At 43.8% G+C, this 27,998-nt stretch overlaps 1 protein-coding gene across 2 annotated transcripts; it reads right to left on the bottom strand.

The window, feature by feature from the left end:
- Positions 1-4: 4 nt before the first annotated feature.
- Positions 5-27,964, bottom strand: borcs6 (BLOC-1 related complex subunit 6). Of its 2 annotated transcripts, none has more exons than XM_060932185.1 (6): positions 27,901-27,964; positions 23,807-24,303; positions 12,786-13,254; positions 12,335-12,498; positions 2,172-2,255; positions 5-947 (listed from the first exon to the last, which is right to left on the bottom strand). In XM_060932185.1, exons 2-6 carry the CDS (start codon positions 24,290-24,292, stop codon positions 822-824), a joined length of 1,329 nt encoding a protein of 442 aa, XP_060788168.1. In that variant the 5' UTR covers positions 24,293-24,303; positions 27,901-27,964; the 3' UTR covers positions 5-821. The 2 variants fall into 2 exon arrangements, with proteins under 2 accessions (XP_060788168.1, XP_060788167.1); XM_060932184.1 differs by lacking the exon at positions 27,901-27,964 and adding an exon at positions 27,655-27,801.
- Between the last annotated feature and the right edge of the window lie 34 nt (positions 27,965-27,998).

The raw sequence follows: 27,998 nt of genomic DNA on the forward strand, positions 1-27,998 counted from the left end.
TGGATCCTTCTAGTAAATTTATTGTTATATTGCATTCTTTAAAACATACATGTATGACAGACAGTTTAATAAATTGGCGTACTGGAAGCAGACACTGAACGAGACGGACAAGGGCTGGCGATCAGGGACTGTCCCGCACTCCTCTTCATTCCCTCGGTCCAATTTTTAGATCATTTCTCACAAACCCTTCTTCAGTCCAAGAACTCGTTTCAAAACGACCGCACGCTTTGTCTCTGTGCTAGCGTCCCGCATGACTATCACCATGGCAACAGAAGCTCCAACGTCTCAGGACAATTAATAGATCACGTGTTAGAATTGATCAGTGGTCACGGTGGAAACAGGGGATACATAGCATCCAATCTGGAGACAGACAAACACCCGGAGGGAGAAGAATACAAACAGAGAATGGCTTCTAGAACATGTTTTCATAGTAACAAATACAGATGTGACACATCTGTATTCAGAACTTCAATACCACCACCAACTCACCTCTTAAAACACACACACACAAAATAAATAATCCCAGTACCATGCATTCAGAGAGAGAGAGAGAGAGACACTTCTCATGATCAATCTGTTGGACGGTTTAAGCTCACAAACTGGAGTCCATTTCTCTTTCTAACCATTCAAAAGGGTCGGAGCCACGACAAGAGGATCATCGCCACTGAGAGGCATTAGAGAGTAGGAGCGCAGCGCTCACGGAGCGTTTCTAGGAGACATGATCGTTAGCAAAGTGGATTTGGTCGCATGATAATTAGCAGAGGGCAGAGTTGTTGCAGAGCATCTCCAGGAGCTACAGGGCAAAGTCATGCTCATGTATATTACTTGCAGATGGCTTCCAGAGCATCCAGCGTGCGTTTGATATCTCGGATCTGAGCTGCGAGTGTTTGGATGGGCTGCATGGAGCGATCCAGTTCTTCGCAACGTGCCATCAGTGTGTACATTCCCTACATACACAGGCACAACAAAATATTCATGAACAAAAATAATAAAAATGAGGGATGATCAGATGAGGAATCAATAACGATGTATAAAAGACTACGTTCAGACTGCACCCTGAAACGACCCATATCTGATTTTTTTGCCCATATGCGACCTGTATCCGATTTGTTATTGACAATCTGAACGACACAGATCCGATTTTTTCACATGCGACCCAGGCCGCTTGGATATGTGGTCCTAATTCTGATGCATATCCAATATTTTCACATGCGACTGCAGTCTGACCAGACAGGTCGCATTCATGTGACCTACACGTCATCAACAAGAGACAAACGTCACTATTCTGCGTTGGCTAATCCCGCCTCTTTGGTGGAAAACAACAACATTTGTACAGTTTTCAGAATTTAAATAGACTTTTATAGAATTGATCAAGCTAATGGTGGATTTGGTAGGGACCTGGATGTTTATCTGTTTTATTTAATCAGGCTAACAGTTTCTATAACTGATTTATAACTTAAACCATCCTGTACCACATCGCCAGGTCTCGCCTCATCTCCACAGCAAACTGCACTGGTGTTTCTGCACCTTGAGCCAGCGCTGAGAGAAGCTGCAGAATTCAGCTGGCTATAAACAATCTAAATAAATATTTATAAAAATGTCGAAAAAGTTTATTAATATGACGAAATAAATATGTGCAAATTATTAAGCCTGAATTAAGAGTTTGGTAATACAGCGGCCGTATCCCAAATGACTGCCTACTGAAGCTCGAGTGCACTATATACAGTTTAAAAATCCATTACTTCCTAGTAACATGTAGCGCACTTATATAGAAATTAGAGAGACATTTAGGAGTCAACCCTCGTTACCAGGCTACACGTTTTCATTTCAGTTCAGAAACAAAAACACACATGAGACCTCACACTTTAACACTAACCAGATAATTAAACAAACAAACAAACAAACAAACAAACAAAAAAATCATTAAACTTGAAGAGTGCGCTTTTTTTTTTGTTTACGTATTACGTAGATGTGCTTATTACGTGTCAATTTGCGCATGCGGGACACTTTTGGGTCGTTTTCCGTTCATATTGGAGATCGCATACAAGTCTCATATAATTGGTAATGTGAACGGCCTAATAAAAAAATTGGATTTCACAACAAATCGGATATGGGTCGTTTCAGGTTGCAGTCTGAACGTAGTGTTAGACTAGGATATAGATTTCCCATACCTTTATGCTCATATCTACTGACTCCCCCAAACTGTCCACAGAGTCTCGGTAGGTCTGAATATAACCCACACTCAATGCGGTCATCTATATAAAAAGAAACAAAGAAAGGGTTAAAAACACTTGCAATTACCATAAGTAATAGGGGGGGAGATTAGGGTAGACAACAGAGTACAGCAACATTTTATGGATTCTGATGGACTGACTTTAATAATAATGCTATCATGGTACAGGCTACTTAGTAATAAACAATACATTTCAAGCCAAATAACCAATGATGACAATTTGTCAAAAATCAGGAATAAATATTAAAATAATACATTTACTATAATACAGTTTATTCCATAGCATTTGGACAACCAAGATAAAAGTAAGTTACTTGGCTTCTAGGCAGCATTCCAAGCTATGCTTTTTTCATGGTCATAACATCATCTCATTGTTGATTATTTTCCTACAACAGCACGTCTTGAAGTGTTTTATTCCTTGCATATTTAAGAACATAGCAAATTAACGAGGCCTGCTTAAACGGTGTATGAGTGAGTAATAAGGAAACAATAGTAGGTTTCTGACACTTAAGGCAGCGTTCTAACAATACTGTAAAAAAATAAATCAGGAATAAATATTATACACTACCGTTCAAAAGTTTGGGGTCACCCAGACAATTTTGTGTTTTCCATGAAAAGTCACACTTTTATTTCCCACCATAAGTTGTAAAATGAACAGAAAATATAATCAAGACAGTTTTCTGGCCATTTTGAGCATTTAATCGACCCCACAAATGTGATGCTCCAGAAACTCAATCTGCTCAAAGGAAGGTCAGTTTTATAGCTTCTCTAAAGAGCTCAACTGTTTTCAGCTGTGCTAACATGATTGTACAAGGGTTTTCTAATCATCCATTAGCCTTCTGAGGCAATGAGCAAACACATTGTACCATTAGAACACTGGAGTGAGAGTTGCTGGAAATGGGCCTCTATACACCTATGGAGATATTGCACCAAAAACCAGACATTTGCAGCTAGAATAGTCATTTACCACATTAGCAATGTATAGAGTGGATTTCTGATTAGTTTAAAGTGATCTTCATTGAAAAGAACAGTGCTTTTCTTTCAAAAATAAGGACATTTCAAATGCCGCTTTTCCACTACCAACGCGGCGGAGTTGGGCTGAGCCGTGCCGTGCTGAGCGGGGCTGTTGGAGTTGCATTTCGACTACAACCGCGCTGAACCGTGCTGGCTGGAAGTGGGTGGACACATTGGGTGGAGTTAGCGAAAGTGGGTGGACGTCACGTGATGTCGTTAGGCGGCGCAAACAGTGACATCAGTGAGGTTTTAAGCGGTAGTCTCACGACCCGGATAGTAAACAATAAACATGGAGGACATGGAGTTGTTAGTGTTGCTGGTCTTGGTGCTGTGGCTTGTTGCAAGAGCGTATAGATGAGGCGAGGCGCATAAGGCTTCAGAAATTCTCATAATTCTTCTTATTCCGGGTTTACGGTGTTTACAGATCCCAGCGTGCTCGCGGGGCGTGTGTGGGCATGTGAGGACACTCCTCCTCACCAATCAGTGCACAGGGGAGTGTCTCCTCACGCCCCTAGCCTCACTCGGCTCGGTTTGACTCGCCTCAGCCCCACTCCAAAACCGTGCGAGTTTTGGGTGCTGAGTAGGGCTGAAGCGAGCTGAGTCGTGCTGCTCTGAGGTAGTCGAAACGCGAGCCGTGTCGGGCTGAAGTGAGCTGAAGCGAGCTGAAGTGAGCTGAAAAAAGGTAGTGGAAAAGGGCCATATGTGACCCCAAACTTTTGAACGGTAGTGTACATTTACTATAATATTTTATTCCATAGTATTTGGACAGCCAAAAAAAAAAGTTACGTTAATTTAATGTATTTAAATTAAATAATTTAATCATTATTAAATTTCATTATTATTACATTTCTATAGTGCCTTTCACAATTCCAAGGTCTCTTTACAGGAGGAAGGGGAGAAAAAAAAATAAGACTAAGCAGTAAGAGAAGAAGAGAAATTATCAATGAAGAGAAGTCTTCAGTTGAGATTCGAAAGTAGAGAAAGAAGAGTAGTCATGGAGAGATTTAGGAAGAGTTCCTTAATTTCGGAGAATTACAGAGTTTGGGGGCAATAGCACTAAAGGGCAGCACAGTGGTGTAGTGGTTAGCACGGTCGCCTCACAGCAAGAAGGTTCCGGGTTTGAACCCAGCGGCCGGCGAGGGCCTTTCTGTGTGGAGTTTGCATGTTCTCCCCGTGTCTGCGTGGGTTTCCTCCGGGTGCTCCGGTTTCCCCTACAATCCAAAAGACGTGTAGTTAGGTTGACGTAGGGTGGCCTTGGGCTGAGGTGCCCTTGAGCAAGGTACCGAACCCCTGACTGCTCCCCGGGCGCTCTGGTGTGGCTGCCCACTGCTCTGGGTGTGTGTGTGTGTTCACTGCTTCAGATGGGTTAAATGCAGAGGATGAATTTCACTGTGCTTGAAGTGTGCATGTGACAAATAAAGGTTTCTTCTTCTTCTTAAAGGACCTGCCCCCCATAGTGAAAAGTCTGGTGTGTGGGACAGCAAGTAAGTTGTTACAAGAAGATCTTAGTGAGCGAGAGTGGGGTGTAGAGGGTCAGTAATTCCCTAAGGTAGACTGAAGCAACATTATGTAGGGCTTTGAAAGCGACAAGCAAGATTTTAAATTTAATTCGGGACAGAACCGGTAGCCAGTGTAGCTGAGAGAGGATGGGGTGATGTGAGCAGAGTGTTTAGTACGAGATAGAACTCTAGCTGCAGAGGTCTGAATATATCGCAGCCTTTGTCAAGGCTTTGCAAGATGAAGAGTGAATTACAGTAATTTAAAGGAGACAAAATGAAAGCATGAACCAGAGTTTGTGCATCAGTCAGAAGCGGATGAAGACGAGCAATGTTACAGAGGTGAAAGAATGCAAGTTTGGTGAGTGACTTAATATGAAAATCAAAATTGAGTGATGGATCAAATAGTACTCCAAGATTTCTGACAAAAGGAGCCGGCTTAACAAGCACATCATCGATACTAATAGAAAAATTGGATGATTCAGATATACAGGGTGTTTCAAAAAAATTTGATACAAGTTCACAGTCTAATAATTTTGCCAATTCTTGTTCAGTTGAGCTCACATTTTAACAGCATGTCTGGAAACACGTCAAAATTTTATGTTTGTTTTTATCTTTTTAGGTATAGAAATGCCATTCACTGGAAAAGAAAAGGCGTTTTGTGCGTTAGAGTACGCTCGAACACAGTCAAACAAAACTGTGCAGCGTGCATTTATGAGAGAATTCTCTAAAAATGCATCAACTGCAATGCAGACTTTGGACACGGCACAAAAAGCTCAAAGAGGAAGGCTGTCTGTGTCTCAGGCAGCGTGCATATTGAAAATTTGTGAAATTGTTCATGGAATCCACATACCTTTGAATTTCTCATTCAAGTTTTGAGTAATAAATCTTATATTGCTCAACATTAAGCCTGTTCAGTTCCATTTGCCTAGACTATGTAGTTGCTGGGATAGTTACATCTCAAATAATATCAAATTTTTTGAAACACCCTTTATAATAATAAAAAAAAAAAAAAAAAAAAAAAAACAGGCAGAAAGAAGAAAATAAGCTAAGGGGAGGAGAACACTGAGACTTGCAGCAGGACAGAAAAACAGTCTCGGTGATTGTGCGGGAAGGAATTCCAAAGGTCACAGACCATACCACTGAACAGCCTGCCTCCCACTACGGCCAGTCTCGTCCTACAGAACACCAGTAGATCATACTGGACCTCAGAAGGCGAGACTGGGGGGTGAGAATGCTCAGAAAGATAAAGGACAAGGAGGGCATGCAGTGCTTTTTCAGAAACATTTCTAAAATCAGTAGCAGACAGCATTAATAATGTGGTGCTCCTAATACGAATGTAGATTACAGGGTCACAGAATTATCTCAGCAAAGTGGAGAAGATGCTGAAGCGGAGAAGACCAAGTACTCGACCTTGTGGCACTCCTTGTGTAATAGAGGCAATTAAGGACTTATTTTCATAATAGATACAAAGAGAAGTTTCTCACAGAGATAAGATTTGAATTATGCAAGAGTACTGTCTGACATTCCAATAAAAGACACAACAGATAAGAACAATTCACTGTGTCAAAGGCTGCACTAAAGGCATAAGGTCAGCAGAGCGAAAATAATGACTGATTTTTACACAAGATGTCTCGGTGCAATGCGGTCAACGGAAACCCGTCTGGAAAGGCTCGAAATGGGCCTTAATGCCAAAACGGCAAAATAATTCTACCTCTAACAAGCAGCTTGGATTAAAATGAAAAAAGATGACCAAGTCTATTGTTTTTAGACGTTAAGAGAATCAATGTCAAGTTTCAAATAGAACACACAACTAATCAAGAGGCTTATTGATGAAGTAAGACTTGGGGCATGAAAACATGAGCAGGTGATGGCAGATTAACAGATTTAATGAAAAACAAAACAAGAAGATCTCATCTCATTATCTCTAGCCGCTTTATCCTGTTCTACAGGGTCGCAGGCAAGCTGGAGCCTATCCCAGCTGACTACGGGCGAAAGGTGGGGTACACCCTGGACAAGTCGCCAGGCCATCACAGGGCTGATACATAGACACAGACAACCATTCACACTCACATTCACACCTACGGTCAATTTAGAGTCACCAGTTAACCTAACCTGCATGTCTTTGGACTGTGGGGGAAACCGGAGCACCCAGAGGAAACCCACGCAGACACGGGGAGAACATGCAAACTCCACACAGAAAGGCCCTCGCCGGCCACGGGGCTCGAACCCGGACCTTCTTGCTGTGAGGCGACAGTGCTAACCACTACACCACCGTGCCGCCAAAACAAGAAGATTATCTATAAAATGCTAAAAAACATGTGTCAGCCCTGTGATGACCTGGCGACTTGTCCAGGGTGTACCCCGCCTTTCGCCCGTAGTCAGCTGGGATAGGCTCCAGCTTGCCTGCGACCCTGTAGAACAGGATAAAGCGGCTACAGATAATGAGATGAGATGCTAAAAAACAACTAATGACCCTACCGATGTCTTACTACTGATGATAACAGAGGAGTAATAAGACGAGTGAACGGCACAGTGTACTTTATCACATGGCTGATAAACAGTAAAACCAGGGCTCAAGACCTGCAGATTTAAAGGCATAAAGTTCAGAGGCAAACCAAGGAAACGTGTCCGCAGTCTGAACAAGAGGGCATAACACCAGGATTTGTGAGATTAATGATATCAGAAAAGGGGGCCGACTGAAGTGCAGCCCACAATGTGGAAGAGTAAACAGATGTAGTGTTGTGGGATTCTGTAGCCCCCCCCCAAAAAAAAAGAAAAGATTACTGAGTCCAGGAACAAAAACAGTTGATGTTCAGAAATTTGTATAAATATGTCATGTGCCAGCTTAGATATGTAAACTGTCATCATGCTCCAACTAGGTGTCAAAAGAAATCTGACTACAGAGTGACCGGCAAGAGCTGGGAGATCATCGAGAGAGAGAGAGAGAGAGATGGTCAAATGCAATCAATCACATGAGAGGAAAATTGATTTCTGGCTTGTTTTCTTGCTGAACAGATAATATGGTGGGAAGCTAGTGAATGATAATCATCTGATACATCCTCTGAGGAGTTTGTATCAATGCCAACTTGCAAACTTGTTTCGGCTAAAGAGATAATGATGGCAGGATGACCAATGGGCTTGTGTTTATGCGCCTTTGTATACTTAGGCCATCAATCTGTCTTAACCACACGTAATGGTTTTATTCTCTGTACTGCATTTTTTAAAAGGAGTGAGTGAGTGAACTTACTACCTACTTAACAATCAGTAAATGTAAAAGACATCCTAAAGTTCTACTTTTATAATACCATAATGAAAACACTGCAAAAAATGATCTCTTAGCAAGTGAAAATATCTTGAAAATAGTTGAAATGATCTAGCATTTCTTATTAGAAGAAAACAAGACACCAATTTTGAGATTATTAAACCTAGTTCTAGATTGCAACCAACTTATTCGAAGATGTCTTACCAAATGTAATGATCTTACTGCACTGGCAGATTATTTCACTTGATTATAGTCTAAATGTTCTCAAATTTAGTATGTTTTTCCTTATATTAGGATGGCTAGTTTTTGCAGTGACTGGATTACGTACTTACAGCGTCAGATTTGTGCACACTCGGACCACATCCGCCTTTGGTGCGACGACCATTTTGAAATCCTATTTAGTGCACATTATATGGTTTGAGACAGTTTTGAACAGCTTGACTTGAATGTGTATTGAAATTGCACTGGCAGCTGTGAGACTAATCCACATTGTAGAGAATGGCCTATACTACATCTATACTTGGTGCGAGTATTGACATTATCTCACAGAAGGTAGCAGGGTTCCCGCTGGCGTTCGTCGCACTCGTCATTGATGAACATAAAGAATCGGTGATGAAGAGAAAATTACTAGCAGCCATCACAGTGATGAAGGTATTTGTCATCTTTATCATAAGTTATCTTTTCTAGAAATCCCCTCACAAATCCCTCCGGACTGAAGAAGCCAGAGTGTAAACAATGAGCATGTGCTTGTGACCAAGAAAAATCGACTACACATGAGCACCAAGCTTTTGACCAATCACAATGTGTCTTAATCGGCCTGCTGTGGTGGTGTAATTATCTCTGCGTGAACCAAACAATGGCGCAGTCTAAACTGATGAAGTTTTTTGGGCGAGCTTCTTCAAGCACCGAAGATGATTTAAGGACCGAAACAGTCACGGGGGACACTCACTCAGCCCAGACCGTTCCCGAGCACATCGGACAGTGTCAGTAATGCAGGGGTCGGTAAAAAATATTAAATAATAAAAAATAAAATAAAAAAATGGCCAAAATGAAAGTGCCATCAGTTGGCAAGCAACTGAAAGGAGCAACAGGAGTGCTTGAAAGTTTGTGAACCCTTTAGAATTTTCTATATTTCTGCATAAATATGACCTAAAACATCATCAGATTTTCACACAAGTCCTAAAAGTAGATCAAGAGAACCCAGTTAAACAAATGAGACAAAACAATATTATATTTGGTCATTTATTTATTGAGGAAAATGATCCAATATTACATATCTGTGAGTGGCAAAAGTATGTGAACCTTTGCTTTCGGTATCTGGTGTGACCCCCTTGTGCAGCAATAACTGCAGCTAAACGTTTGCGGTAACTGTTGATCAGTCCTGCACACCGGCTTGGAGGAATTTTAGCCCATTCCTCCGTACAGAACAGCTTCAACTCTGGGATGTTGGTGGGTTTCCTCACATGAACTGCTTGCTTCAGGTCCTTCCACAACATTTCGATTGGATTAAGGTCAGGACTTTGATTTGGCCATTCCAAAACATTAACTTTATTCTTCTTTAACCATTCTTTGGTAGAACGACTTGTGTGCTTAGGGTGGTTGTCTTGCTGCATGACCCACCTTCTCTTGAGATTCAGTTCATGGACAGATGTCCTGATATTTTCCTTTAGAATTTGCTGGTATAATTCAGAATTCATTGTTCCATCAATGATGGCAAGCCATCCTGGCCCAGATGCAGCAAAACAGGCCCAAACCATGATACTACCACCACCATGTTTCACAGATGGGATAAGGTTCTTCTGCTGGAATGCAGTGTTTTCCTTTCTCCAAACATAACGCTTCTCATTTAAACCAAAAAGTTCTATTTTGGTCTCATCCATCCACAAAACATTTTTCCAATAGCCTTCTGGCTTGTCCACATGATCTTTAGCAAACTGCAGACGAGCAGCAATGTTCTTTTTGGAGAGCAGTGGCTTTCTCTTTGCAACCCTGGGGTCCTTTGTGACCTCGCCGACTATATACGCCTTGCTCTTGGAGTGATCTTTGTTGGTCGACCACTCCTGGGGAGGGTAACAATGGTCTTGAATTTCCTCCATTTGTACACAATCTGTCTGACTGTGGATTGGTGGAGTCCAAACTCTTTAGAGATGGTTTTGTAACCTTTTCCAGTCTGATGAGCATGAGCAACGCTTTTTCTGAGGTCCTCCGAAATCTCCTTTGTTCGTGCCATGATACACTTCCACAAACATGTGTTGTGAAGATCAGACTTTTACCCTGTCCACACTAGGGATTTTGTACCGATACGAAACTACTTTCGTACCGCAACACCTGTCCACATTAGCAACTATACCGGTACTGTAGCGGTATAACTGTATCGGTACGAAACCCACAAATGTATGGGTTTCGTACCGGTACAGTATTGGTACTGTAGCGCTTCGCGTAGTGTGGACAGATGAAGCAGATCTGTATTGATACAAATATAATGCGCATGCACAAAGTCACACACCTCAATCGATGTCTTCACTGAATAAAATAGTGAAGAACGGATATTCGTTTGTTTCTCAACTGCCTCGCGCGTTTTATCTGATTCGACTGAATAAATGACCACCATACAGACTGTATATTGACAACAAAAAGCACACACACGTTGTTTCATCCGTCATATATTCTCGGAAGGAAGTTACTCGGTAACCACGGAAACATTTCGCGCACGCGCATTTCAACTACCGTGAAAGAAAACCGCAAACATTTCTCGCTAGTGTGGACAGATGCACTAAACTGTACCGGTATACTTTGTATCGATACAGTTATACCACTTTCGTACCAGTACAAGTGTGAACACAGCATTAGATAGATCCCTGTTCTTTAAATAAAACAGGGTGCCCACTCACACCTGATTGTCATCCCATCGATTGAAAACACCTGACTCTGATTTCACCTTCAAATTAACTGCTAATCCTAGAGGTTCACATACTTTTGCCACTGACAGATATGTAACACTGGATCATTTTCCTCAGTAAATAAATGACCATGTATAATATTTTTGTCTCATTTGTTTAACTGGGTTCTCTTTATCTACTTTTAGGACTTGTGTGAAAATCTGATGATGTTTTAGGTCATATTTATACAGAAATATAGAAAATTCTAAAGGGTTCACAAACTTTCAAGCACCACTGTATGTTTCAGGCGGTGTGGCGAAGTCCCATGGCGAATGTATGATGGAAAACATGCTGTCATTCTGTGTTTGGCTTCTAAGGGCCTCTTGCGACAAGGCTTTCGCAGACAGCTTTTCGCCGACAGTTGTAATTTATCGTTGAGCGGGGAGTAATAGACGTGCGCGATGTTATTCACTGCCACAATGCAAGGGGGCGCGAAGTCGCTAGGAGCAGTTGGTGGGTGTGGTTAGTGGAGTGTTTATCCTCCGGTTACTTATAATGACTAGAACTGGAGTCGTATAGATGTATGTACTTCCTCACTTCCTCGATCAACCGCTCTTTGTGCTGCTCCATCTTCACTCGTGTTTTTAAAAATGGCGGTCGTGAAAACAAACCAAACCGGGAAAGTAGGGAAGCGGAAGTGCGTGTACAGCGGATGTAGAGTGGACCAATCAGAGCCCTCTTGTCTGTGATGCTGTCTGCGAGGCTTCTGCGGTGGTCACAATTTTTGGGAGGTGCGCGCAGAGCGTCTGCGAAGGTGGGGGGGCTACGCAGACGCTATCTGCGACGCCATCTGCGAGGACTGCGTTGTCAGCATAAATTGGCCTTAAATCGACGGGAAATTTGGGTTCCTTCACTGATGGCTGTTCCAAGATTCTGTTCAATTGTAAATCAAGTTTTCTGTTGAAGTTAAAGGTAAAGGGAGTCCTAATACCACTTTTGAATACTTCCATGCTCAAATAACCTTCAGTAAGCTCAAACTAAAGAGGTTTATTTTAGCTTGATGGTGCACAGGGCGCCCAAACTCAAGTCTCTTATTAGAGTCTGGAGTAGAACCCAAATTTGTTATGTACTGGAGAGGCCTGTACAAATATTTTAATTGTGCCAGTTTGGTTGGTATAAACCTGTATTAAGCCCACTTTGATAAGTAGTCGGCAACTAATAAGAAAAAGTGAAGAAAACTTTTTTAACTTGATTTTTAAGGAAAAAAGTGGAGAATATTTTTCAGAACCCGGGGGGAATACCGAGGTAGTGTAGCAGTATTTCAGTGGAAAACAACAGATTTTCCACTTGTCAGGTCGGGTCAGTGACTTTGTATGCTTAAGCAAATTTGAAAGGAATCTTTGTGGATATAAGGGTTCTGTTTATGCTCTACTGTGCTTGAGCTTACGTTCTGGATGGTTCCATTGAGGCTACGGAGCATCATCTCAACACTGTGTGCAACCTCCTGTGTGTGTTTGTGCAGGTCCAGCAGCACACTGGGGTCTATGGGTGGGATGTCAGCTGGCCGCCGCAGTGAACCACGACCTCGCACCACTGGGCCTGAGCAGTCCGCTGCACACAACACACACAAAACGGACTGCTCAGTACAGCTCTACAGCATACTGCCTGCTCTCACAATCAGTTTAAAATGCAAATATTTAATGAATAAACTTTGTCATTATGTACATTTTAAATGATAAGTAAATAAAAGTACTATACTACTTGTAGAGGATTGATAACTGCTCAACACTACTAAAGAGACTGACTGTAGTCATATTTCTGGAACACTGCAGTCAGAGTGCTTAATCAATAAGGATTACAGGAGAAATAGAAAGGAAAAGGGACCGTCACACACTCACAGTCAGTGTCAAGGCTGGGGCGTGAACTCATTTTGATTTTCTGCTCCAAGTTCTTGGTGATGAAGTGGGTGAGATCTCCATCATGGCTCACTGTGCCCTCCAGTTCCAGGGCGCTGGAGATAGTGGCCCTGCGGCCTTCGCCTGCCGCGGCCCGCGTGCCCCCTCCGCATGCCTCACTGATGCCGTCCAGACTCTTACTGTCCTGCATACCCCGCACAACCCGCTCCCGTCCAGAAGCAGAACGCACCCGCACCTCTGCCATCACGTGAGCTGGCCGTGGCCAATCATCAGGTGCTGGCAGCACGGGAGGAGGGACTGAGCTCGGGGGAGGAGCTGGGACCAGAGGTGGGGCCTGGTCAGGGGGCGTAGAAGCAGACAAACGGCCATCGTCATAAGAGTTACAGTTGACTGGTTCTGTAGGTGGGGTTTGCGAAGTGGTTGAGTCTTCAGTGGTGGTCTCTTTTACTGGCTGAGGAGACAGTGAAGTTCAAATGCACACAATACTTTACACAAAGACTTTAGATCTATCAAGTCTAAATACTAAGACTGCAATCTGATCAAGCTCTTCTTGTTAATGCGTATGAAGCTAAATAAAATTCAGGTTGGAAAAGTCCACGAGGTCTTCAGAAAAAGCAAACAAGCCTGAAACCGAATGCAATCCTGGCCAAATGCAAAACATCTCAGAGGTCAAAGGTTTGCTGAAGCTAACAGCAATCAACTGTCAATTCTGTGCACAATTTATTTAACAGTCAAAATCATGCCTTATTTTCCAACACTATTTAATTAACAAAGATATTTGTACCTTCTAATGCTAATAATGATCAGTCAGTGTTTTTAAATGAGAGCACATGCATTCGCAAGTTGTGGTCGGAGACAAATTGACCCCCATCAACATTACACAACTTCACACCATTTTCCAAGCCTGACCTGATGTCTTGTATCACCATGTACAACATAACAGTAATTATTAGATAGGAGACATTTCCCAATACAGATTTCAGAGATGATGCTAACATGGACAAAATATTAAATTTGAATATATTTAGTATGCAATGTGGGCAGCACGATGGTGTAGTGGTTAGCACTGTCGCCTCACAGCAAGAAGGTCCGGGTTCGAGCCCCGTGGCCGGCGAGGGCCTTTCTGTGTGGAGTTTGCATGTTCTCCCCGTGTCCGCGTGGGTTTCCTCCGGGTGCTCCGGTTTCCCCCACAGTCCAAAGACATGCAGGTTAGGTTAACTGGTGACTCTAAATTGACCGTAGGTGTGAATGTGAGTGTGAACGGTTATGTGTCTATTGCCGCTTTTCCACTACAAACGCGGCTGAGTCGGGCTGAGCCGTGCCGTGCTGAGTCGAGCTGAGCGGGGCTGTTGGAGTTGCATTTCGACTACACCCGCGCTGAACCGTGCTGGCTGGAAGTGGGTGGACACATTGGGTGGAGTTAGCGAAAGTGGGTGGACGTCACGTGATGTCGTTAAGCAGCGCAAACAGTGACATCAGTGAGCTTTTAAGCGGTAGTCTCACGACCCGGATAGTAAACAATAAACATGGAGTCGTTAGTGTTGCTGGTCTTGGTGCTGTGGCTTGTTGTCACCGACAACGCCAACAGATACTGGCAAGAGCGTATAGATGAGGCGAGGCGCATAAGGCTTCAGAAATTCTCGTAATTCGTAATTCTTCTTCTTCCGGGTTTACGGTGTTTACAGATCCCAGCGCGCTCGCGGGGCGTGTGTGGGCATGTGAGGACACTCCTCCTCACCAATCAGTGCACAGGGGAGTGTCTGCTCACGCCCCCAGCCTCACTCGGCTCGCTTTGGCTCGCTTCAGCCCCACTCCAAAACCGTGCGAGTTTTAGGGGCTAAGCAGGGCTGAAGCGAGCCGAGTCGTGCTGTTCTTTGGTAGTCGAAACGCGAGCCGTGTCGAGCTGAAGTGAGCTGAAGCGAGCTGAAGTGAGCTGAAAAAGGGTAGTGGAAAAGGGCCATATGTGTCAACCCTGTGATGACCTGGCGACTTGTCCAGGGTGTACCCCGCCTTTCGCCCGTAGTCAGCTGGGATAGGCTCCAGCTTGCCTGCGACCCTGCAGAACAGGATAAAGCGGCTAGAGATAACGAGATGAGTATGCAATGTCAACTCTTCATTCTTACATCCAACCTGTGGGGCGTACACACACACACACAACACTGATTAGCACTCCTTGAACTTCATGCCTATCACTCTGACACCCTCTTCACATCGATCACACTGTTGACCAACTCTCCCTCAAAACAATACCAACACCATTTCTCTTTCCATCGACTCCATAATAAAAACAACTTGCATCCACCTCCAATGTTCTTGGCCTTGCTTCCCTTCCACCTCGTCTCCTGCACACACAAAATGTCCAACTTCCTTCTTTCCATCATACCTGCTAACTCTCTCGCTCTGCAAGTCAATGTTCCCACACTCAGTGTTCCTACCCTCAATTCTAAGCTCCTTCCCTTCCATCTTTCACGCTCTCTCCTAACACGCCTCCCCCCTTTCTTTCTCCTTCTCCGTTTTGGCACAACAGTAGCATACTTTCCACCGGCACCCTGTTGACCAACAGTACCGGAGGCGGTCATTGTTAACCCGGGCCTCGACCGATCCGGTATGGTATTTCTCTTTTCAATCCGCATGTTAGATTTGGCACAGTTTTACTCAGGATGCTCTTCCTGACGCAACCCTCTCCATTTATCCGGGCTTGGGACCGACACCAAGAGTACGCTTATGCACCCCCAGTGGCTGCGATGGGAGCGACAAGATTGGACAGGATAAGGAACGAGCACATCAGAGGGACAGCGCATGTGGAGAGCTTGGGAATTAAGCTAAGAGAGATGAGTCTGAGATGGTATGGGCACATCCTGAGAAGAGATGCAGAGCATGTTGGAAGGAGAATGTTGAGGATGGAGCTGCCAGGCACACGAAAACGAGGAAGGCCAAAGAGGAGATACATGGATTAAAGCAAAAAAAAAAAAATTATTTTTTTTGGTTTGGGGGTTATGGGTGGATTTCGATGAAATTCTACGGGGGGGGTGTTATGGGTGGATTTCGATGAAATTCTGAGAATGATTAACTTAGAACTGATAACTTTATTATCAATTAATTAATGGATTAATATATTCAATTTATTGCACTTTCTTTCCATTGCTTCCGTAAATTATTTTTTTGTGGCAAACCACACAAATGCAAGCGCCTGGAATGTTTAGTTTTTTGCACCATGAACTAAATGGCTTTCCGTTTTCACCTATTTCGTACAGCCAAGCCCACCTCCACTTGTTTTACACCTTTATCGATGGCAGACACATCAGTGGCTTCTTTCATGTAAAGCGCATCCATGCTGCCGAAACCGAAAGCAGAATGACATGCTCCTCTGTGCTCAACGTCAATATAGAAAAAAGTTTGGATCTTCGCTTACATTAAAATTAAAATTTGACCTTACTTTGTGTTGAATATGACTTCAAAAACAATTCAAGATTTTATTAAGAGAAATATTGTGGCCAACACGAGTGTTAAGTTCCCTAAAAGATCGCGTGAAGTTGGCTGCTATCTACTTTGCGTTCGTTCTCATTTTCCTCCATCATTTCATAGGCCAGAAACAGATGTTTTGACGTAATTTAACTTAGTAGGCTATGATTATTATTTAACCGTAGTCTTCTAGACATTTTGACTGTTTGGGGCATTGAACGCTGATGTATGATTTTCAGGGAATAAAGTTTAGCGCATGTCGGAACATCATTGAGCTCGCAGCCTCCAACTCCTCAAACGTCCTTTAAATTGTGATATAGCGTAGGCTATAAGGCACGGTTCTAACATACCTTACACATTGGCCTAACGAAAAGAATTGTTGGGGCGTCTGCTGATTTGTTAGTTATAAATTTAGGTCTAATTACTTCTGACAGTCTGCAAGCATTGCACCATCGGGTCTTCAAATCTGGCTGAAGCAGAGGAGCGGGCTTTCCGGGGTTTATTTTTTCGTTTTACATGCTCTATTTCTATATGTCCAGGTTTGAACTAAGTCATTTTGGCAAGATTTAATTTAATACAAAACAGAAATGGTCAGACACAAGCACGCCAAGCACATGGGAATGTATTTTGCCAATTTTGACAGCACATGTTTTTTTTAATGCCGCACCGTAGACAGCGAACGTTTAAACATGATCAAACATAGGAAATGAACGACACAAAGCATGGCTCAAAAACAAAAAAGTTAAATAAACCCTGCTGATAGTTGATGGTGTTGCAACACATCAGTGTTATAACCCAATCTCTACCCAACCACCCGTCATTTTAATTCTCCTCGGATCAGCACCGACCTCACATTTGGCCTTGGGAGAGTTGTTGACGGAAATCCGTCACACGACGGAAAACTTTAATCCATGGGAGATACATGGATGTGGTGAGAGAGGACATGAAAGTGGAAGGTGTGGTAGAGAAGGATGCAGAGGACAGGGAGCAATGGAGATGAAAGATCCGCTGTGGCGAGCCCTAATCGGGAGCAGCCAGAAGAAGAAGAAGAAATAGCATGCAATGTCAACAAATGGCACCACTGCAATATCAATACATTGTATTACAAGAAATAAGGAGTCATTTTAGCCCATTATTAATGTTAGTTTAATCTTTTCCAGTGTCATAAATGTATGTCATGGCAACATTATTAATATGGAGGAATTGTCTGATGGTAGACTGTGCCTTAAATGATTCGGCTAAATAACAAATTCATGTCATCAGCACTCCTACTGTTGTCCGACATCCATTTGGAATGCACGAGTGAGGGACATCCACCAATTCAACTGTACAGATACACTACCGTTCAAAAGTTTGGGGTCACCCAGACAATTTTGTGTTTTCCATGAAAAGTCACACTTTTATTTACCACCACAAGTTGTAAAACGAATAGAAAATATAGTCAAGACATTTTTCTGGCCATTTTGAGCATTTAATCGACCCCACAAATGTCATGCTCCAGAAACTCAATCTGCTCAAAGGAAGGTCAGTTTTATAGCTTCTCTAAAGAGCTAAACTGTTTTCAGCTGTGCTAACATGATTGTACAAGGGTTTTCTAATCATCCATTAGCCTTCTGAGGCAATGAGCAAACACATTGTACCATTAGAACACTGGAGTGAGAGTTGCTGGAAATGGGCCTCTATACACCTATGGAGATATTGCACCAAAAACCACACATTTGCAGCTAGAATAGTCTCATCTCATCTCATTATCTCTAGCCGCTTTATCCTTCTACAGGGTCGCAGGCAAGCTGGAGCCTATCCCAGCTGACTATGGGCGAAAGGCGGGGTACACCCTGGACAAGTCGCCAGGTCATCACAGGGCTGACACATAGACACAGACAACCATTCACACTCACATTCACACCTACGGTCAATTTAGAGTCACCAGTTAACCTAACCTGCATGTCTTTGGACTGTGGGGGAAACCGGAGCACCCGGAGGAAACCCATGCGGACACGGGGAGAACATGCAAACTCCGCACAGAAAGGCCCTCGCCGGCCCCGGGGCTCGAACCCAGGACCTTCTTGCTGTGAGGCGACAGCGCTAACCACTACACCACCGTGCCACCCAGCTAGAATAGTCATTTACCACATTAGCAATGTATAGAGTGGATTTCTGATTAGTTTAAAGTGATCGTCATTGAAAAGAACAGTGCTTTTCTTTCAAAAATAAGGACATTTCAAAGTGACCCCAAACTTCTGAACGGTAGTGTATATTTAAAAACACACAAACACCTGATTTCTTTCTCTCTTTTTTTTTTTTATATTTCCTTCCCGTTTCATAACTTCCTGTAGAAACCTGAGCACACATACAGAAGCCATTTTACAGTAACTGCCCTTCAGACGGCCATGCTACGGATCTGCTGTGAATTCTGGACAGCGTGAAAATGTCGATCGGTGGTGTACTGTACCATGAGCCGTTTCAGTATTATTTTGTCCAAGTTCACACAGGCCAAGGGAAATGAAGCTGCAGGCCCTGTGCTTGACACATGCGCCATATTGGTTCTTTCCGATTGGCTTAACTTTGTGAAGTACAGTATTTTGTATCATATGGTATTTCTGTCTCATGTCGAGTACAGTAGTTATGGTTCTAATTATATTTGTCCAACTTAGCATCGTCATGATCATTAGAGGATTTTAATACCATAGTGCCTCCGACACAGAATTATGACAAGTGAGAGCAAAGCAGCCACTGTTTTACTGACACTATTTAAAAGAATATTAATTGAAAATATAATAAAACAAGCTACTTTAAGTTATAATGGACAGGCTGACAGATGACATCAGGCAAGAGGCCTCATGGACCAGGCATGTAGTACTTGAGTCTGACTTGTGTCCCAATTTTAAGGATTCGTGACTTGACTTGGACTTGAGCACTGATGACTCGGACTCGTGCATTAACTGCATTCGGACTCGTAAACTGGAGACGAGGACTCGGATTTTTTCTTTATTTTTTGTAACATGCCATAATAATTTGGCACAAAATATTTACATTAATTTTTATACTAATTTCATGCAAGAGAATGCACATTCACCTGTTCATACGTCATGTTCAGGAACAAACTAACGTTAAAGGTACTAAAACGCCTGGAGAGAAGCCCCTAGGATTGTCCGCTTTGCTGATACAGACTTCTCATGCAACGGGAAAAAAAAATGTAGAAGAACTATCGAGGAGACAACGGGGACAACCTTGAACTTCAATTGTCATTTGGCAAGACTCCACCCAGAGGAGTAAGTGACACGCTATGTTCATTGCTCTGGTGATAGCGGGGCTTGTTGACCGATGAACTAGCTCGTGTTAATCCTCTCTCATGTTCTTTGCCCTGCTGATAGTGGCCGGGGCTTGCTGAGCGATGAACAAGCTTTTTATCTGTAGCCTATTAACTAAAACGGGGCAGTCGAGCAGTAACATTAGTCCAACACAGTAGCAGAGACGCTTTCACATAAAGGCAGCAGCAGCCACTGTCAAATGGTGCCATTGGAGTCTTGTTCTCAGACTCGACTCGAAATTTCCTTTCATGACTTGGACTTGGGCGGCACGGTGGTGTAGTGGTTAGCGCTGTCGCCTCACAGCAAGAAGGTCCTGGGTTCGAGCCCCGGGGCTGGCGAGGGCCTTTCTGTGTGGAGTTTGCATGTTCTCCCCATGTCCGCGTGGGTTTCCTCCGGGTGCTCCGGTTTCCCCCACAGTCCAAAGACATGCAGGTTAGGTTAACTGGTGACTCTAAATTGACCGTAGGTGTGAATGTGAGTGTGAATGGTTGTCTGTGTCTATGTGTCAGCCCTGTGATGACCTGGCGACTTGTCCAGGGTGTACCCCGCCTTTCGCCCGTAGTCAGCTGGGATAGGCTCCAGCTTGCCTGCGACCCTGTAGAAGGATAAAGCGGCTAGAGATAATGGATGGATGGATGGACTTGAGACTGGACTCGGACTTGAGGTTTAGTGACTCGACTACAACACTGCCATGGACAATGATGTTTGTAGATGATCTTGTGAGAGCAGGGAGCAAGTGGAAGAAAACTTAGAGACATGGACGTATGCACTAGAGAGAAGGGAAATGAAAGTCAGTAGGAGCAAAATGGAGGACACGTGTGTGAATGAGGGTGAGGACAGTGGAATGGTACAGCTATAAGGAACAGAGGCGGTCAAAGCAGAGGAGTTCAAATATCTGGGGCCAGCTGTACAGAGTAATGGTGAGTACAGAAGTGAAGAAGAGAGTGCAAGCAGGTTGGAATGGACGGAGGAGAGTGTCAGGAGTGATTTGTGACCGAAGGGTGCAAGCAAGAGTGAGAGGGAGGGAACGTGTACAACAGTGGCGGCTGCTGGTTTTTAAAACAGGGGAAGCCCATTTTACGCATTCATCGTAAAACCTGTAGGCCGGATATCAAAGCATAGAAAGGTGTGCCCCATTAGCATAGTGTAATCTGTCCAATCTGTCCCTCTGAGTTACATGTTGATCCTGGGATTGAGGTGCTGGCCTCTTCTGCCCCTTGGACCTGCTTGATCCATCCTGGTGTCCTGTGTCTGGTCGGAGTTTTATCGCACCGCTCCTGTGAAGGACGGCCCCATGAGGACAGTTGAGGGTTATACCTGTTAAAACTGTTAATATTATAGTCAGGCTGTCTGTTGTTGCCCAAATGAGGATGGGTTCCCTTTTGAGTCTGGTTCCTCTCGAGGTTTCTTCCTCATGTCGTCTGAGGGAGTTTTTCCTTGCCACCGTCGCCACAGGCTTGCTCATTGGGGATAGATTAGGGATAAAATTAGCTCATGTTTTAAGTCGTTCAAATTCTGTAAAGCTGCTTTGCGACAATGTTTATTGTTAAAAGCGCTATACAAATAAACTTGATTTGATAGTGAACTAGACAACCCTACCTAGTGGCAGAAAGTATTTTTGCTTGTACATTTCATGTTATAGTCTGGCTTGCCAGGCTAGTGCCTCATATCCTTAATCAAAAATATCAAACATCCAAAAATCACTGGCTATTCAACGAAGAGCCTTGAACATCATACCCTGATATGCAACACAGAGTCTTTAACACAACACCCAGCTGTGCAACACATCCTTGAACATCTTCTGCAACACAGTCTGGAAATTCATAACCAGGTAGGCTATGCAACACACAGAACCTTGAATATTATACCCAGGTATAACCTATAACACAGAGCCCACCATTCTCTTAACATTACTGAACAATATACACACTTCAGATTCATGAACATGAACACTATTTATACACAAATTCTGCCCTCCACTCCTTTTCCAGAAAATGGTCTGTGACCCTGTCATACCAGCTGGTTGTGCTTTCCAGAGACTTCACCAATTTCTGTTAGCAGCTAGCACTGCAGATCCCAATAAGGCTCAAGCTAGCCTACAACCAGATTGAACTACAAATGAAATAAACGAGTGAATTCGCGAATGATCAAACTGATAGAATGGATGAAAGTTAACGGAGCACAACGAGTAATATTTACATTTATTTACAGAGTAATGTACAGAGACATCAATGAGAAGAACCGTTTATATGAAAAGAAAGTCGGACAGCACTTTGGCACACGACTACACTTTCTCGACATCCGCTAGGGACTGATCATACTTCCGTGTTCCTCGCCGACGCCGAAGTACAGAGCCCACCCTCCTCATGTCTTTCAAACACTACCTCCAATAATCCTTCATCAGCCCGGCTTCTTGTCCCTCCCACTGTCTCGTTTAGTCCCAGAGAAGCCTGGCTTCCCTGGAAGTGACGATTTTGTCGATTTTAACCAATAACAACTAGCCGAAATTGGCTGTTCAGAGCCCTCTCATAGACTGCAACGGATACCCGGCTGCCAGCCATAGAGCCCATTGAAATAAGAAAGGTTACAGCCAGTGTTGCCAGATTGGGCGGTTTTAAGTGCATTTTGGCGGGTTTTGAACATATTTTGGCTGGAAAACGTCAGCAGTATCTGGCAACGCTGGTTACAGCCTGGCAGCAAAGGTGATTCTCGTAGCGAACTGCAAGTTCGTCAGACATCACTCAAATAAGTTACAGGATAGTTATGAACGTAAATACAATCTTGGGCATATATTATGTTATGCAAGTTATTGTTTTAATGAGAATTCAACGTCGTAGATGCCGCAGTTTGGGGAGAGAATTTTAGGGGAAGCTCGGCTTCCCTTGTTGTCTCTGAGAAATCGCCCCTGGTGTACAAGACAGAAATAAGAGCAGCTATGTTGTACGGTTTGGAGACAGCGGCACTGACAAAAAGCCAGCAGGCTGAACTGGAGGTAGCGGAGTTAAAGATGTCGAGACTTTCATTGTGAGTGACAAAGCTGGACAGGATTAGAAATGAGTACATTAGAGGGACAGCACATGTAGGAGGGCTTGGAGACAAAGTGAAAGAGAGAGGTGAGACGGAGATGGTTTGGACACGTACAGAGGAGAGAGCCAGGGCATGTTGGGAAAAGAATGCTGGAGATGGAGTTGCCAGGTTGAAGGAAAAGACGAAGACCAAAGATGATATTTATGGGTGTGGTGAAGGACATGAGGACGGTTGGTGCTCCAGAAAAAGACACGGAGGACAGGACGAGACGGAGGGATTTTATCCACCATGGCGACCCCTAATAGGAACAGCCCAAAAAAAAAAGATGACTTATGCCGCTTTTCCACTACAAACGCGGCTGAGTCGGGCTGAGCCGTGCCGTGCTGAGTCGGGCTGAGCGGGGCTGTTGGAGTTGCATTTCGACTACAACCGCGCTGAACCGTGCTGGCTGGAAGTGGGTGGACACATTGGGTGGAGTTAGCGAAAGTGGGTGGACGTCAGGTGATGTCGTTAAGCAGCGCAAACAGTGACATCAGTGATCTTTTAAGCGGTAGTCTCACGACCCGAATAGTAAACAATAAACATGGAGGACATGGTGTCGTTAGTGTTGCTGGTCTTGGTGCTGTGGCTTGTTGTCACCAACAACGCCGACAGATACTGGCAAGAGCGTATAGATGAGGCGAGGCGCATAAGGCTTCAGAAATTCTCGTAATTCGTAATTCTTCTTCTTCCGGGTTTACGGTGTTTACAGATCCCAGCGCGCTCGCGGGGCGTGTGTGGGCATGTGAGGACACTCCTCCTCACCAATCAGTGCACAGGGGAGTGTCTGCTCACGCCCCCAGCCTCACTCGGCACGGTTTGGCTCGCTTCAGCCCCACTCCAAAACGGTGCGAGTTTTAGGGGCTAAGCAGGGCTGAAACGAGCTGAGTCGTGCTTTTTTTTGGTAGTCGAAACGCGAGCCGTGTCGGGCTGAAGTGAGCTGAAAAAGGGTAGTGGAAAAGGGCCATTAGTTATAAGACTGGTGTGTTTTTGGAGTAGCGTTTGTGCAATTTGAGTCTACAATGCCAAAAGGTAACCTCGTATCTCTGAAGTGTTTTCTTTTGACCTCAACAAATAAACCTTTGAACTCTGATAGGTGATGGGATTGGTCAGGATTTGCTGAATAGGATTACATTCAGCAGAGACATTTTGCTCAATTCTTACCTGCACAGTAAATTCTTCTGCCTGCTGCTTCTCCTCCTCAGTGTTTTCCACTTCCTCAGCATCTCTTCCATCATTCTGCTTTCTGACCTCCTTCTCCTCCACACCTCCCCACCCATCACTGGATTGCGTGTGTGGCGTGTTGGCAGTTTCCATGTATGGACTGTCTTTGGTTACTGGTTGTGAGTGAGGCGTGTGTTCATCTGTGTGTTTGGGGCAATCGTCACAGGCGTGTGTGTTGGTGTGAGGCACCGAGTTTGTGTGTATTTGCCTGCACGTAGGGTCCATGCTGTGGAACGGGTGTGTGTGAGTCTCACGAACTCCTTCCTGCTTGTCTTGCTCCAGGTAAGCTACTCCATCCTGACACTTCTGCACCTGAGAGGCGGAGCCATTAGCGGCTGTCCAGTTGCTGGCCACTGGAGAGTCAGGGGTGTCCGTGCCGTCTGTCTCCTCCTGCACATTGTTGCCAATCCCAGAGGAGTGGCTCATCCCTCAACCTGCTGCAGAAAAAAAATGTTATCGGTGAGCCCTCATCATAAACTCCGTCTCCTGGATCAGTTTACTTTTGCACGTCCACATTATCATCGCCTCTTCCTTGATAACATGTTCGGAACAAATGTATGAAAACAATTCTTATCTCACTTATGTACACAGAAGGAAATCAACAGACTCTGGGATTTGTTTTAAAACAGGTCACCTATTATGTGTGCACACTATAACTACAGAGATTCTGGACAATATGTCAGTCCCTTCTAGCCCTTTACTCAAGAAAAGCATCAGTAAGACAACAGATAATATTTGGGTAGTAGACAATCCTCAGCACAGTGGCGATAGAGAAACGGTAGTGGGTGCGGCGCTGACATGAGAATATCAGGTGGAATAGACCGTGGTGCTGGGATTTTTGAGTTTTACAATGTGTTAACCATCCTCTAAGCCTTTATCAGTGTCAGGTCCTGACCACATGACTACTGTTGGTGTATTCAAACACTGCTATGCTGGGATCAGACTATGTATCAGAGTTTATCCGACAATTTAGGCCATGGCCTAAAGGTTACAGAAGCAGCCTTGTGCCCAAAGAGTCCCTGGTTCAATTCCCAGCAGGAAAATCCATGGCTGAAGCTGCAGCAGCAGCTGTAATTGATGGAAGATGCCCCCAAGGAAAGCCCCTGAAAACATGGAAGAAGTGTATAGAGGAAGATATGAGGGAACTTAACCCTGAAGACGAGATGGTCTCTAACAGACTGAGATGGAGAACGCTCATAGCTCGTCCAACCCCATGAAATATGGGAACAAAAGGACATTAAACGAAGAAGAGGAGCCCTTGAGCAAGGCACCTAACCTCCCCTCTGCTCCCCAGGCACTGGGTCTGTGCATGTGTTTGTTGTACATCACTCTGGATAAGAGCGTCTGCTAAATGCCTGTACTATAATGTAATGTGACATTTTTGTCTTTCACGATGGTCACCAAGTCAAATTAGGCAATCACAGTGACAAAAATTCTTCCCGTGTCTTGCCTGGGAGACTGACAACTACAAGTGTGACCAATCATCGTTCACGTCCTTGCATATCTTTGGGAAGGACCGTCAAGAAATAGTCAATCATGGCTATCAAAGAAGACATCCTAGGAGGTGTCAAGCTAGGTGAGAAAATCTCATCTCATCTCATCTCATCATCTCTAGCCGCTTTGTCCTGTTCTAAAGGGTCGCAGGCAAGCTGGAGTCTATCCCAGCTGACTATGGGCGAAAGGCGGGGTACACCCTGGACAAGTCGCCAGGTCATCACAGGGCTGACACATAGACACAGACAACCATTCACACTCACATTCACACCTACGCTCAATTTAGAGTCACCAGTTAACCTAACCTGCATGTCTTTGGACTGTAGGGGAAACCCATGTGGACACGGGGAGAACATGCAAACTCCACACAGAAAGGCCCTCGTCAGCCACGGGGCCCGAACCCGGACCTTCTTGCTGTGAGGCGACAGTGATAACCACTACACCACCGTGTCGCCCCAGTGAGAAAATACAAAACAAAATCCAAAATGCTAGACTTGGTCAGGGTTTTGTCCTTGATTGTCACACTACGACACCCATTCATCATTTCCAACATTTATATTCAGGCCCGACACTGGAAATTTGACGCCATGACAAAATCAGAAAGAAAAAAATAAATAAAAATCATCTCATGTAGTCTGATCCCGGCATTAAGGTGTTGCGTATGTCAGCAAAGCTACAGCACCTGATACATTCATACCAGCAGCACACACAGACCCATGTCATATGAGAATGTTCATCCACCCCTAAAATCTCTGTCCATATCCATGACTGGAAAGGGTTGACCTACAAAGTAAATATATACAGACAGAAAAATGTGTGAAAAGAAAATGACTGAATGACACTGCACTGTTACTGCCATAGCTGAGGAGTTGAATTACATGAATCCTGAATAGGGTGGCCAGACGTCCGGCTTTAGGCCGGACCGTCTGTCTTTTCAATGTCTTGTCCAGCGTCCGGCGCAGCATCAAGCCGGACGCACATTTGTCCTCCTTTTAGAGACGATGAGCGGAATTATATAATATCGACTTGCCAGACTGGAAGAGCAGAGTTCTAGAATAACGTTTTGTAGGGAAACTGCAGATCTGTGCTGCACACTAGTAATCTACAATAAAGAGTCTATGGCTCGATGTTTTTTGGCATGCAATGCGAACTCTGCACCGCGAGGCGTTGCGTTCTAGAACGCGTTGTGCTCTATCCTTTGATGATCTTCCTGGTGCGTGCCTAGTGCCCTGCCCCCCTGGCCCTGGCTGGGACTTGGAAACACGAGTCTGTCCGGTAGACCAGCTGCTCACAACTTAACTTGTTAGGATATGGATGACAGTGCAAATGCACGGCTACTATATCTACCTTAAGTTTAATTTCAGTGGTTTGTTAACTCCACAATGTTTTTAATAAATACAAATATGGTGTTCTAGCCAATTAAGAGCTAATACATGAATTATAATAAATACTATGAATGCTTTAAAACGTTTTATAATGTTGCTGGTTATGTTGTCTATTTGTTCTTTGAGAATCTACAAATGTTGTGCTTTTTGGTACTCAGCACCTTAAGTTTAATTTCAGTGGTTTGTTAACTCCACAATGTTTTTAATAAATATAAATACTGTGTGTTCTTCTAGCCAATTAAGAGCTAATACATGAATTATAATAAATACTATGAATGCTTTGACCTTACTCTTTTTTCCCCACAATCATGATCTTTAACCCTACAACATTGCGATGCTGATTTCACCAAACTTGAGTGACTTGCATAAAAATAATCCATTCTCAATCTTGCCACTGTGGTTTACATAAAAATTTGAGGGCTATGAATCAGATAGGATTTGCCATTATTCACCCTAAAATTGATTAGAATGCAGGAAATTGCATCGAAGAAATACAAAATTTTCTGGGGGAGGGCCCCCAGACCCCCCGTCCAAATAATGTCCTCCTTTTTGGTGTTATGGAAATGGTCACCCTAATCCTGAATCATACCACAGCTTTCATGACACATACAGCAGATACAAAAACAAACAGCTAACATCATTAACCACTCACAGCTCTTTAAACAACGGTTACATTTGTCGGAAATATATTTCCCAAGTTCCCTTGACAGCACTCATTTTACTGTATTTCACCTGACCGAGTCTGATTAATCAGCTATAGTTAGATTAGCTAGATTGAGGAACTGAAATCATATGACGACATGAGACAGCTAGCTAGAATTAGCGAACACACAAGCTGGATATTTTAATGGCAAAGAGAAACGTATTTGTATTCCTGAATTAAAAAAAAAAAAAGCTAACAGAACTCACTTAGAGTTAAGTAGAAGAACTATTTCAGTGTTGCCACACACAAGTCATCTGACGCTAAGTAACGCTTCCTGACTGACGGCTGTGGAGCCTGAGTGCTGTTAGCTAGCGTTCGCCAAGCAGGCCTTTAACTTCTCTTCTCGCAAACTTAAATCTGTTAATCTTTCGCCAGCTGAAATATTTAACACCTAACTGCCAGAAAAACGTAACATACACGCAATGTGACAGACAAACCACAGTAATATTTACCTCTGCAATTCTTTCCGGAGGAAGAAGGTTGCCAGGAAACTAAGTCCGTCATAAATATCCGTCGTGTAAAACACATTGAATGCAATTTTTGGTTCCGG

The sequence above is a fragment of the Neoarius graeffei genome, chromosome 10, assembly GCF_027579695.1.
Source record: "Neoarius graeffei isolate fNeoGra1 chromosome 10, fNeoGra1.pri, whole genome shotgun sequence".
In the NCBI taxonomy this organism is placed as follows: Eukaryota; Metazoa; Chordata; class Actinopteri; order Siluriformes; family Ariidae; genus Neoarius; species Neoarius graeffei.